Source organism: Pollachius pollachius (assembly GCF_949987615.1).
Source record: "Pollachius pollachius genome assembly, chromosome: 20".
NCBI classification, from domain to species: Eukaryota; Metazoa; Chordata; class Actinopteri; order Gadiformes; family Gadidae; genus Pollachius; species Pollachius pollachius.
Genome location: NC_136953.1, coordinates 11885423 through 11899480, shown reverse-complemented (window position 1 = coordinate 11899480; position 14058 = coordinate 11885423). Strand labels below are relative to the sequence as shown.

Below are 14058 nucleotides of genomic sequence, written 5' to 3'. Positions count from 1 at the left end.
AAAAAAATGCTTGGGAAAGGAGCCTCGATGCTTTCTTTAACCCTCCTTTAGCATAGGTTACTCCTGAGCAACCTTTGCAAAAGGAAAGGAGAAAGTGGTATCCCATAATCCTTCACTCTATTACCAACCAGAGGAAAGACTGTCACTGCCACCGATTGTATGTGTATTTTGAAACAACAACTTCAGAGGCATCACACAAGCTCTTGAGCGTTGTATACAGTTTCAGCATCAGATTGTTCTTCACTTTGGGAGCTCACATTGTGACCCACACCTTCTCCCTCTAAATGTGGATCAACTAGTTTCCCTTAGGCTGTTGCTCAGTGGAAGACCTGGTCGGGCATTCCATCTTCGTGTGACCTGGAGCCAGGCACACGAAGCAAAGCCTCTCTGACATACAGTGGGTGATGGTGGTGTGATTGCTGTCATTACAGACTCGACAGGCTCTCTCACGGTTACCCTAAAAATCTTCCACCACGTTCTGCGCTGCGTAACTTTATCAACTGTTCCATCATTGTCATCATGCGAGTGAGAATCCCCTCCTCCTATTCTGAGCTACAACAGGCACAGGTGGACACGGGGGAGGGCATGGAGTCTGACATGAAGCATGGCTCTGGCCCATAACAGTGACAGGTGAGGGGCACTGTGTGTGCCACACTGGACTATGAGCTAAGGCAGAAGTGAGCGGGGGGTACCGAACGTGGCACTGCTCAAGTATAGTCGGGCCGTAAGTAGCTGAAGACTGCAGATCGATAAGTGACCCTTTAACTTTACAGCTCCACTGGCACTACCTGATGCTCTCAGTTCCCTCTGATGAACATCAATCCTCATCTCTATCTCTCTTGGAGTCCACTCTTGGATAGGCTTGTACTTAAAAATACAGGAAAGTTCAGGGTCGGGGCAATGCTTAACATACGTGCTACTTCCTCACCAGAGTTGTCCATCTGTCTACCCTGCCTGCGGAGTCCTTCGTCAGCCACAATAGCCGCTCTGTTAACCCTCAGCCAGTAATCAACTGGGCTCTCACCATGTCTGGGAAGGTGGCATAGAAGTCTGCCAGTGGGAGACAGGATGATGCATCACTGAAGTACTGGAGGAGAATATTATAAATGAGGCCAGGATTTTGTTTTGGATCAAGCGTGTGATCACTACGCAGGGCCACTTTGACAACATCTCTGGCTTTGCCCATCAACTTCCCCATGATCTCTTCAGCATGCTCATGCACAGGATACTTCTGTTTTCTCAGATAAGGTTTACTCATGTCAATCCAATCCTGGACTGGGTATTTTTCAGAACTATCACCTCGAAAGAAGTTTGGTTCTCTCTCCGATTTCACATGTACTGAAATGTGTGAGGTTTCCTGTCTCACAGCACTACAATCTGTGTCTGTATGTGCAGGTGAAGTGTGCAGTGATGACTTGCTTTGGTGTTCACTACTCATTAACTAGACCAGAGGACACCAACTTGGCTACAATGGACTCCCCAATCTGGGCACCCAACTGTCCTACCATATCAGTGAGATGGTGTATAGCGACAGCATCAATACTGTTGGGCGTGGATGTCTCAGGACCCATTAACTGCTCAACAGGAGTACAACCTGGTTCCTGACCTAACCCTGTGGCCCTACCACTGTCAGCCAATGACCGGTACTGTCCTAATTCCCCACTCTCCAAACTACCTCCAACAGCACTGCCATCAAAACTCTGCCACAGTCCCAACACACCCCTTGCCTTGGACAGAATTGGACTGTTAAAATGACCTGCTACATTGCTATAACCTGGTTTCTCAGCCATAATAGTAAGTACTTGCGTTGTGTATTACCAGATGAAATTAATAATACAAAATATTTATATATATATATATAGTAACAGTGCTATATTGTATATGGAAAACAATACAAATCAAAAATAAAATAACCCTAATACTTTTAACATGTAAACACAGCCCTATGACTTCTTAACCATCTACAAAGACTCCCTAACCACTCTTGATCTTGACTTCAACGCAGCACCCACGGTGATCGGCGTCAGGCTGATCTAGAAGATCGACGGGTCACGGCACCAGTGTAACGGTTGTGATTGGGCCTAAAGGACTGAAGGACAGGATAAACACATTGGTCTCTTTCAAAGGTATATTTGTGATTTGTACAGCAGGATCACATGTCACGTCAACTGGTTCTCCTATATACACAAATTTATTCAAATAATAAATTTATAACATTATTTACATTTCGGAGCAACATTCCTGAAAGACAGGACAAACACATTGGTCTATTTCAAAGGTATATTTGTGATTTGTACAGCAAGATCTGCACGAGTAAAACAAAACACTTGTGTTGCTGGCGGACATCCAACATAGCTAACCAGTAACATGTGGTCAAACTAAAAATGTGAATAAACTCCCTACCAAGTGATAAACTATAAAAACAATAATAACATATCAATTATACAATATACAATCATTTAATATGTTGAGGTTCATAAAATAAACATACATTCTCGATCTTAAAACTTACAAATCTTCGGGAGCTATTTACAATGCGAACTTACCACATGTCACGTCAATTGGTTCTGACTAGCAACGGCCGCTCACACCCCTGCGGATGCAGATCTGCAATCACACCAGCAGATGGCACTAAAACACCAACAACTGCTCTCTCATTTGCGAAACTCATAACTAATGAACTGTTTTCCATATCTGACACACACACACACACACACACACACACACACACACACACACACACACACACACCTTGGGGAGTGAACCGCCTCGCTCCTGAAGAAATGCACTCCTCGATGTCAAACTTCTTATTTAATGACAACGTCGAAGAAGCCCTGCAGCAATACACAACATAAGCTACAACCAGTAATTCCTACATGCACATGTCTAACATAAATATCTTCAGGAACTACCTTGACAACAACTATAGTAATCAAGAATTATATTGGACTAACACGAATAATGTTAAACAGCTTAATATCCTCTGTAACAGGAACGTCTGTAATGCTGGCAAACACAATAAGGTCGACTCCTTACTGAGCACATGAACCAGAGTTTACTCAAAGCCAAAACAGCACTTTTAATCAAACATAAAGTATCTGCTCAAAAGAACAAAAAAAGGCTTTGGAGGAATCCACAGTGTTGTTCTTCAGGGCAGAAACACCTCACCCATGATGACTGGTCCCTCCGCACACACGAACCAGGAGAGCCCTGAATGAGTGTGGAAGCATGCTTTATAAAGCATGCTTCCCCACCTGCTCCTCAGGTGCTCCGCATTTCAATAATTGGCTGGCACCAATGCTCTTACTGGCGCCATCTGATGGAAATCTGTGGTACACCACCTCCACAACCTGCCCCCTGGGCCTCCAGGGGCGCTGTGCCAAAGACAGGTTGCCACGACTGTCGGTGACAGACAGTCATGCGATGATGCGTTTATTTGGTTTATACACACACACACACACACACACACACACACACACACACACACACACACACGGTGTGTCTTTATACACACATTCACACGTATACAAAGATTGTGATATCATTATATTTTTTTTACAAATAAAGATTAATGAATTAGTGTATTGGGGAGAGAGAGTGCTTGGGGAAAATTTGGATGTGCTGGGAAAATATGGCACAAGTTGGGTCTGCTTGTGTGACCAGGGGGTATGTGGGATAGATAGGGAATGGGCATAGATTTGGGTGGGGACCAGGGGACGTGTCCCCACCAATGTCAAATGACGACTGTATTGTCCCCACCAATATTCAGGTTGAAACGAAAAAAAAAGCACCTCATGCGGTACAAAAAGGGTTAAATTCCCACTTCGGTACCGCCACCCAAAATATGTCTTCCTTTTTTCACTGCCCAGACGGTTCGGTCACGGCTTCTCGCAAGGAAAGGGTGGGTAGTGTCCCCACCAAAGCTCAGACCAAACCTACTCCCTTGGGGGATACTCAAAGATTTTGATTTAGGAACATTATTTTTTCAACACTTTTTTGACTGAGCCTGTTTCTTTTTTTGCTCACAACTTCTCCACATTTGGAGGACACTCGTTCAGAAGGAACAGAAGAGGCCGGCGTACATAACAATTGTTGCGCCAGCATGAAGAGATGAGGGTACACATTTTTGTGATTGATCCAGTACGCCAGTGGCTCCTCGGATCTTTCCAGCGGTGGATTGGTCATGTACCGCATGTATCCCACATGTCAGAACGACCTCTCTTCCTAGATGCTTCCATAATGAAGATAAATCAGAGAGAAAGAAGCAGTTGCTGTTTCTGATGTCATATGTCACGTGATTTTTCCGTACCAAAGCAACCTACGAAGCAGTGATTTTATGGTTAGTGTAGTTATGGTGTGTTCCTAAATCCTGGCTGAACCCGTGAAGAGATTTTTTTTCTTTGTATTTTTACCACGTTGGTATTTTTAATGTTGATTTTAAATCCTCTTACACACTTGATTACATTGCTACTTTATTCTGGTCACAAATGTATATGTAACAGGGTGTCATATCTCTTACTTTATAATTACACAAAATTGCCTTACAGTTTTGTTTTATTACCTGAAGTGTAGCTTTCTATGCCCCCTTATGTGCCCCTTTCTATTTGATTTGGTGCTTTGATTTGGCTCCTCCTCCTTCTGTGCTCCCGCCCACATTCCTGAGAACCCCATAAGTTTCCCGTGCCCCCTTGCCCTCTTCCCTTTGTTCTGGTTCCCTTGGGAAGAGGTGTGTACATTTATTTTATGATCAAATCTTATAGTTTATCGTTCTTTATAGTAGTTATTTTGATTATACATTGTTCAATTGAAGTCTGGTTTAAATATCCATGCAGATTTCAGTGTTTTGGGGAACTTTGAATTTTGTTGCGGTGAGCTAGCATACACCTGACCTTCGTGTAGTCATGCTAGTTCCCCTCCCCCTCTGTGTGCTTCGTAGAGGAGTTGGAGTTCTGTCAAGGTAACTTCTAAGAGGAAGCAGTTTTTTCATGTTTATCTTTAGGTATGTCTTTTTATTTCTTTGATTTCAATCATTTTGTTATAATATTGTATGTATGGCCCTTTGTTCTGGTTCCCTTGGGAAGAGAGGAGTTGGAGTTCTGTCAAGGTCACTTCTAAGAGGAAGCTGTTTTTTCATGTTTATCTTCAGAGAGCAACCAATAAATGGACGTCGGAGTTCCCGAGTCCGGACAGAGATCGCGGGTCACGTCTTTCATTTAAAAAAACACAACGCAGAATCAACCGGTCACATATACATTGCACATTGTCTTGCTGTGCGTGCAATACAATGTGAAGTTGTGTTGTTTGTTTTCGAGCTGGTTTGCTAAAGAGGCTAATGTAGCTAACAATTAACAACGACTAGAAAATTTCATGACACCATCACAAAGTTGAACGGGAACACTATAAATGTTCCTAGACCGGAAATTACGTCAACAGTGCAACTCGGGAGTCTGGCATCCGAGGATTCAGGAACACCATTAATGGTATGAAGCACGTATCAAAGCTTCGTTGTCGGACTGCCATCACTACCTTACACCGCACGACTTGGAGAGTTGCCTTTATTGAACACACACTTGATCACACACACATAAGTTACACAAAAACACACTCAACATAACCAATTAACATACACATCTCTATAGTGGTGTCAGACACGCAAACAACACACCACCACCTAGGTTACATTTACATTTACATTTAGGGAATTTAGCAGACGCTTTTATCCAAAGCGACTTACAGTAAGTGCATTTGTTACAGTAAGTGCATTTGTTACAATAAGTGCATTTGTTACAATAAGTACATTTGTCATAAGAAGTGAAACAATATATCGCTGTCGGTACAGTAAGGATGTTCATAGAACCAAGTGCAAGTTACTTGCACTTGGTTCTATGAACATCCTTTTTTTTTCTGGGGGGGACAAAATGAATCTTGCCAAAAACTGACGGGGACGCGTCCCCGGCGTAATCGACGCCTATGTGCAAGTATTACAATCAGGTTAACGCCAACCCTTTAACCCCACACAATGTCTCTGCCGTAAAGGTCCTAGGAGGGCGCCAAAGGTCCAACTTGCGCGATTGTCCAAACCTCCCAGGATCCCTTGTGGCACACTGAACAGGGCGACCACGCCCACGGTCGCTACAATATATATACATAAAATAAATATTTGATTATAGTCTGATGGGATAAAAGAGTGTCTGAATCAGAGTGTGCTCCAGCAGCTAACCATGTCAAGTTTTGCACCATCCAGCCCTCACGTACACAGACCTCTCACCACAAGCTCAACACACACACAGTCTCACACCCACACACACCAACTGCTGTCTGCACTGTTGTTTTTAATTCCAAAAAAATAGATGCTGCGTTGTCAACCGTCCATGTTAGTGTCACTGAAAGCAGAACAACCAATGGCCGAGAAAACTTATTTATTGCACAGCCATCTCTCTACTCAGTCACCTGATGCAGAATTACTTAAATCCATCCAAAAATTATCATCTAAAAAATCTATCATCCAAATAAGACATAATTCTGTTTATCCCATGTATCCAGCAACAGTTACATCATGTGGGAGAGAGGCAAGATATATCATGTCATTAATTATTTTGAGTAAAGGAGGATGTGGTAAAGAGAGAATCTACTGAGAAAAAAAATAAAAATAATGATGAAGAGTGAGTCTTTCCTCTCTTATCAGCTCTATAGTATAAACTCCAACTCTGGCATCTGGATAAATGAGTCCTGCAGGGCTGATCACCAGAGTCCAGCCAAAACATGGACCTGAAGTCCATCAATACATTAGATACCATGACATTTATTCAGAACCCAATCAATACATTCTAAATCAATCAATACATTTAGAAGTCAGTAAATAGATTCTAAATCAATACATTTAGAAATCACTCAATGCAAATATAAAAAAGAATATTAAACACACAGAAATGTACGGAACCCATAAAGGGACATGGGCAAAATTGTTAACGTTTCTCTTGAGCACGAGAAATTATCTGGTGCGTACGAGAAAGTATCTGGTGCGCACGAGAAAGTATCTTGTGGGCACGAGAAAGTATCGAACGCATATCATTGGCAGTGTGTGTGTGTGTGCGTGTGTGTGAGTCTGTCTGTGTGTGTGTGTGTGTGTGTGTGTGTGTGTGTGTGTGTGTGTGTGCCAGTGACACCTCCAGTGATATGCGTACGATACTTTCTCGTGCTCACGAGATACTTTCTCGTGGGCACGACATATTTTCCGTGCGCACAAGATACTCTCGTGCTCACCAGATACTTTCTCGTGCGCACCAGATGCTTTCTCGTGCTCACGAGAAACGTTAAAAAGATTTTTTTTTACCCCATGTCCCTTTACGGGTTCCGTAGAAATGCAATACATGTATAGAAAAATATACCCTTTACATGCACAAGTTGATCCAGGGTATGTCTTTCACATGAAATAATCTATATTGAAAAGTTGACATGTTGCACATTTATATTGAAATACATATACTTTTTTACTGATAAAATATTGCACAAAATTGGATTGATAACATGTTACAAACAATTTGATTAACATCACAACTACAGAACTACTTGTGGGCGCACAGGCAGGAGGAACTGAACGCCAGACAACACACATCCTTCTGTCATTGCATGTGTGAGAGCTCACAAGAATCAGTCTGTCTGAGAACCAGTCGATGTTATGAATCTATCGCTCAGTAGCATGTTATGAAGTCCAATGTTCTGTAAGTAGGATGTTATTAATCTATCCGTGCAATATTTAAAATTTCAATTTAATCTGCAGTATCTCAACATTTCTATACTTAATATACATATATATATATATCTATACATATACATTCTCTTTGGGTCACTTAATAGTAATGTATTTTTTATTTTATTTTTGATATATATCTTAACTATTTTACACATTCCTACTAATCATCAAGCAGGGCTGGATGATGTGATCATGAATTAACATTCATGGTGCTTTTCAGGGCTGACTTTAATCCTGGTCCTGCTGCACCTCACCCGGGGAAACAGTGAGTTTATACCATCTTACATGTATTGATTGACTGACTTCTAATTGTATTGATTGATTCTAAGGTTTATTTTGTTTAATAAATGTATTGATTAATCTATAATGTTTTCATTGACTTGTGTCTGCATGAATTTATTGTATTTAATATGTATCGATAGATTGATTTAGAAATGAATTGAAGGTTTTGATTGACTGATTTGTAAATGGATTGATTAATTTCTAATGTATTGATTGAGTTCTAAATGTATTGACTGAATACTTATGCATTGGTTGACCTATTTCTAAATGTATTGACTGAATTCTAATGTATTCGTTGACTACAGGTCCATGTTTCGGCCGGTCTCTGGGGATCAGCCCAAGCAGAACTCAGTTCTTCAAGTGGGAGAGTTTGACGTTATACTGCGGAGCTGATGAGCGTATAATGACTACCTCTACATCAGCTTGCTCTAAGAAGGGCCATGAATGTAATATTACACTGGCAGGAGATCGACACACTGGCGCTTACTGGTGTGACTCTAACTCTGGAGAACGAGGGGAAGCGGTCAACATCACAGTGACTGGTATGTGTGTCTCTTTGTCACCAGTTGGTTCTCTCACTACATTATTCACAAATTATAAGGAAGGTTATCTGGCATGTGTTTAGTATAGAGCAAGTTTTATATATGAGCATATTTGTTGCAATGGATAACAACACATTCATTCTATTCAAATGACACATCTGTTTTTATGATTAAAGTTGGTCTTCATTTTCACACACACACACACACACACACACACACACACACACACACACACACACACACACACACACACACACACAAACATACATGTCAATGATCCCTATGGACAAAGTCACCCCCTTTTTCACCTGGCATTTATTGTTCATCAACCTGTGTTGTGTTTCTACAGGAGGGTCTGTGATCCTAGAGAGTCCTGTCCACCCTGTACAAGAAGGAAGTCCTGTTACACTTCGCTGCCTGTCCTGCAACACCTGCATTAACAAGCTGGTTGTTGTGATCCCAATAAATCAGTCCTGTACCTTCTCCAGAGATGGGCGGCTCATTGGGGACGGTTTGACAGGAGAGATGAGTTTTGCTGCTGTCAACAGATCTCATGAAGGCCTCTACAAGTGTACCTTCTCTGGTGTTGAGTCTCCAGGGAGCTGGCTGGCTGTCAGAGGTGAGCTCTCTGTTTGGTCTCCACATGGTGAAGTTCTACAGTCACATCAAAGGGGGACTGTCATGACGTCTGGGGCTAGCTAGCCTATATGCCATTGGTTATTATTTATCATGTAGCCTAATAACGGCTTAGTATTAATTTAATATTAGCTTGCTTCAAATCAGTAGCCTGCTGTTGCAATATTAGACTACCATACACTGTATTTATCCTTTACCTTAACAACAAAGGCCTTATCATTTGAAAGTGTAGCCTATTGTTTGCTATTGCTTTGGGTTGTCTCTGTTTGTTTTAGCAACGATAACGGAGGTAGTTAAGAATGGGGTTTCATCTTGTGTGTTTAAACGTTTGCGCTCAACTTTCTTAGAAAATAAGTTAGTCAGAACCTGACTTCCTTAATTTTGTCTTCTTTCCCTGTCTTTCTTCACCTTTCTCTTCTGAGAGCCAGACTTCAATTTATTTAAATTTGACTTTGACATATTGCCGCGTCTCCATCCAGATAATAAAATCGCACCGTAAGCAAGGTGAGATTCGCGGTGAAATCAGCGGTGTGGACTGAACCATTTCACACTTTTTGAAAGGGATGTTATCAGAGTAGTCACAGCAGTGTTTAATTTTAACAATAATACACCAATTTATTAAATTAATACTCCAAGCTTGCATTTAGATCTATATTCATCATGACATTTATTTTTGTTATTAAACAATTTGAACAACAATCAAAAAAGACTTAAAATTAGCGTCTGCTAAATGCCCTAAATGTAAAAAATGTAAATGTAAAATTAAAATAATAAAATAAAAATAAAATAAAAAATAAAAATCGAAACTTCGCATGGGCCCCCCTCTGCCTTGAGCCCCCCCAAGCCTGTCCCCCTTACACCCCCAGTCCGTCGGCCCTGCCGGCATCCATACGACTTTTGAATGGTTGAACCCCTGTTTGAACTGTCTCCTCTCTTTTTTTACACCTGGAATCTTTTTTAACTATGATTTATTGCTCCTCTACTTGGTACTATTTACTATTTATTCATCAGGCTTAGCAAAGATTTTTTATCATATGTCTAGTGTGGGCTGATGTTGTGTGTGTGTGTGTGTGTGTGTGTGTGTGTGTGTGTGTGTGTGTGTGTGTGTGTGTGTGTGTGTGTGTGTGTGTGTGTGTGTGTGTGTGGGGGGGGGGTATATGAGTGTGTGTGTGTGTGTGTGTGTGTGTGTGCGTTGCGTGTGTTTGTTTATTGTTTATTGTATGTACTGTTGGGTATGGACACACCCTGCTGCTCCTCCACATGTGAAGTATCTAATGGAAGAAAAAAGTTCTTTGAATTGAATTGAATGCTGAAAAGCACAGCAGGCTCGCTTGTCTTTCTTCTTATTATGTGGTCTCCTTTCCTCAGCAACCTCCTTCCCTCCCACCCCCGCCCCCGCCCCCCCCCCCCACCCCTCATCATCTCCTCCCATTGGCCTCTGCTGGACCGCCCCTCCTCCTGATGGTTCTTCTGGGCGTGGGAGGATGCTGCTGGAGAAGAAGACGCAAAGGTAACCAATAAGTCTTCGTCCTCCACCTCCTCCTAATTCTCTCTAAATCAATTACACCTTCTCCTCCTCTACAACAACTAGGACTCATCCCCAGCAGAGTAACTTCTCCTCCTCCTCCTCCTCCTCCTCCTTCTTTCTAATATAACAAAAGAAAGATTTAATTCTTTATGTTTCAGAAGCTGAAGAAGCTGCCTTGGAGGATGTGATTTATGCGGATGTAGTGCAAAATAAAATGGAGAACAAAGGTCAGGAAACAAATACACACAAAGTGTAATTTTACAACAGGTTGTATTCCATTTCACCTTTCAGCACAATGTGTGAAAGGTGAAATGTTAATGTTGGGGATTTTGCATAACGCTTTTCATTTTACTTGCAGGCCACAGTGGTCTGTGCTCAAACTTCCCCTATTGTCGTAACTATCATTTTTGCACATTGTGGTCATCACCTGTCGAGCGTTCTCTTGTCAGTGCGATTTATTCATTTTTACACAGAGCGAGATAGGTCGGACTGCGAGACTACAAGCATTAACCGACAAAGTCTGCGACCCCAGCCCATCAGATTATCAGATCCACCTCTCTACAGTCTCCTGGGGTAAAAACCTGTTAAATGAAGTTCAAACAGAGGCAAAGTACAGATTCAAAAAGGAAAGAATGCTACGTTCTACGTCATATTACAATTATTAGGAATAATGTTTTTTGTGTTTGTTTAATGAGAAGAAACGTTCTGATGAATGGTTTGTTTATTTGTAGCTTAACCACAAATATGTGTTGCTAGTTCCAACAGATCGTTGCAGTCTGTTGCAGACACAAAATGTGAACAACTGTGGCTTCCTAATAGGAATTTTAAAAGATGATAAGATCAGTCCGTCCACATGCTTGAACACATTCAAAATCACTTGTGTATTGTGTTTGATTCTTACCATATACAGCTTTTAGTTTGGATCTTAGTGTAAATCATGGGGTTGAAGATCCGCTTGAGTTCACTGTGGTACCTGTGGTGCCGTTTGCCATTTGCCTGTGGTAACTACTGCTGGACACATGAGATAAACACATAATGTTGTCATCAGAAATAGAGATAAGAGATGTATCTAGTTTAGTTTGATGTGTTTTAGTTAGTCTTATCAGTTGTCTGACTACTAGGCGGATGGTTGAACTGTAAAATAAAGAAGACATTTTGTCAGATGTGGGTTGTTCTGCTTTCTACGTCAGTGGTTCTCAACCTTTCTGGGGCTGCTGAGGCCGAACATGACCCCAACAAGGCACACCAACTTTAAGTTTTAGGAAATGATTATTAAGATGCACACAAACACATTATTACTAGGATATCCTATCTGCAATATTTGCAATATTTCACCCAAAGCAGATTATCAATAACAAGTAAAATTCTTAGACTCTCTTAGAAACTGCATATTGCAGGCAATTTAATATTTGTCAAAATATGCATTTGAGAGGCACAATGTGATCAGGGTGTGAAATGTTAATGGAGGTGATTCTGCGGAGTGCATGACATTTCGAAAACTAGCAGGCCACAGCGGTCTGTGCTCAAACTTCCCCTATTGTCCTATCAATCATTTTTGCACATTGTGGTCATCAACTGTCGAGCGTTCTCTTGTCAGTGCGATTTTGTCTTTTAGTTACTTTTAGTTTTTTTTGCAGAGTAGGGTTAGCCCTAACTACTGCTGGGCACATGAGATAAACATATAATGTTGTCATCAGAAATAGAGATAAGAGATGTATGTAGTTTAGTTTGATGTGTTTTAGCTAGCCTTTAGTTAGTCTTTTAGTTACTTTTAGTTTTTTTTGCAGAGTACTTGACATTTTCAAAACTAGCAGATCATCAATTGTCGAATGTTCTCGTTTCAGGGCGATCCATTTATTTTTATAAAGTGTTAAATAGATCTGACCGCGAGACTACATGCAGTTCACATAAAAAAGTCAAGTAAGTAGAACTCATACAGGCTCATAGAAATGGCATACTGAACAAAAACAAAGCATGAACTTGCATTTTGTGGAATAATGAATTAATAATGAATCAAATTCAGAACATTTAGTCCAAATTATATTGTTAATGCTTTAAGTAAAACAATAAATAGGCTTAAAGTATACATTAGGTTTCACTAGCTCACCATGTGAAATATGGATTGCATTTCACAGTCCACCAGCGTACATTTTCTGACTGGATAAGAGTCACTGCTCCATTTGAGAAACACATGTAGGGTGCCCTGTATAGCGTCTATCACAGACAGGTTGTTGGCCTACTTAGTGTCTAAAACGGAAGTCCAGACAGCATGTGGGGAGGTGTGGATGGTGAGAAAGCAATAGTCTGTATGTGGTTACCTGCCGGTGCGCCTGCTTCTACACGTACCGACAACAGCAACTAGGGTGTCTCATCAAGAACTCACCACGGTGTTCCAGTTGAGCTGTGGTGACTGCGTATCTGTAGGGAGTCCGTATTCAAACAGACACTGTATTGGGTAGCTAATGTACTTTAAATATCTGTAGATACCATGTTAGGTATCTAATGTACTCTCAGTATCAGCACAGACACTGTATTGGGTAACTGATGTACTATAAATACCAGTAGATAGTGTATTAGGTATCTAATGTAGTGTGAGTATCAGTAAAGATACTGTATTGGATATCTGTAATGGTTAAATAAATGATGTCATTAGTATGGTTAGGAAGGCTGAACCTACCTACTATCCGTTGTCATTATCTAACTGAAATGGTAACAGAGTCATATTTTGGAAAACTGAAACTGTGAACCGAAAACCCCATCCTCAACACTGCCTTCACCAGAAAAAACACAGAAAATGGTCCATTCAGTGCCACCGGGGACAGGGTAGAAGTATTCAATAGTACAGCCAGTGACAGGGTGGAAGTCATCAACAGTACCACCACGGACATGTTGGAAGTCTTCAATAGTACAGGCAGGGGAGTCTTCTTTAGACATTTCGTCTCTTCTTGTGATTTATTTGATCAGTCCCGCAGAAACAACAGTAATGTTATTCACTGTTCTCATACCTGAGCTCTACCTACCTCCACTTCCTATAACTACACCAACAAGTTGTTACATACCACTTGTCACATTTACATAGGCTTAGAGTGCATTGACACATTGAAAAAGAAGAGTATACTTTTTCAACACTTCTTAGTGCCACTGTTATTACTACATCTTCCATTTGACTTCACCACTGAAAAGATCTTACCATTATGGACATTGTGGAAGTCACAGAAATTGAAATGATGGCCATAGGCCGTAAACAAGTGCATAAATGTAAACAAGTGCATATGTATACGAAAACTTGGGGGCTAGGGGATTCTGTGGTAATATAT

At 41.1% G+C, this 14058-nt stretch overlaps 1 protein-coding gene across 4 annotated transcripts; it reads left to right on the top strand.

Annotated features, from left to right (window-relative positions):
- Positions 1-7620: 7620 nt before the first annotated feature.
- On the top strand, positions 7621-11894 carry LOC307090808 (high affinity immunoglobulin gamma Fc receptor I-like). 4 transcript variants are annotated; one of them, XR_013812683.1, is made up of 7 exons: positions 7621-7721; positions 7974-8018; positions 8341-8577; positions 8927-9196; positions 10582-10723; positions 10903-10968; positions 11215-11894. XR_013812683.1 is itself a non-coding variant. In XM_079757593.1 (6 exons), the coding sequence occupies exons 1-6, from the start codon at positions 7715-7717 to the stop codon at positions 10904-10906; spliced, it is 705 nt and encodes a 234-aa protein (XP_079613719.1). In that variant the 5' UTR covers positions 7621-7714; the 3' UTR covers positions 10907-11894. The 4 variants fall into 4 exon arrangements, 2 of the variants coding, with proteins under 2 accessions (XP_079613719.1, XP_079613718.1); XR_013812684.1 differs by having other exon boundaries at positions 10900-10968; XM_079757593.1 differs by having other exon boundaries at positions 10903-11894.
- Positions 11895-14058: the final 2164 nt, after the last annotated feature.

Excerpts from the sequence above, each read along its gene's own strand:
- LOC307090808 (XM_079757592.1), top strand. Across the intron at positions 8,578-8,926 it reads GGTCAACATCACAGTGACTG|GAGGGTCTGTGATCCTAGAG; the intron begins GTATGTGTGTCT and ends GTGTTTCTACAG. Across the intron at positions 9,197-10,581 it reads GAGCTGGCTGGCTGTCAGAG|CAACCTCCTTCCCTCCCACC; the intron begins GTGAGCTCTCTG and ends TCCTTTCCTCAG.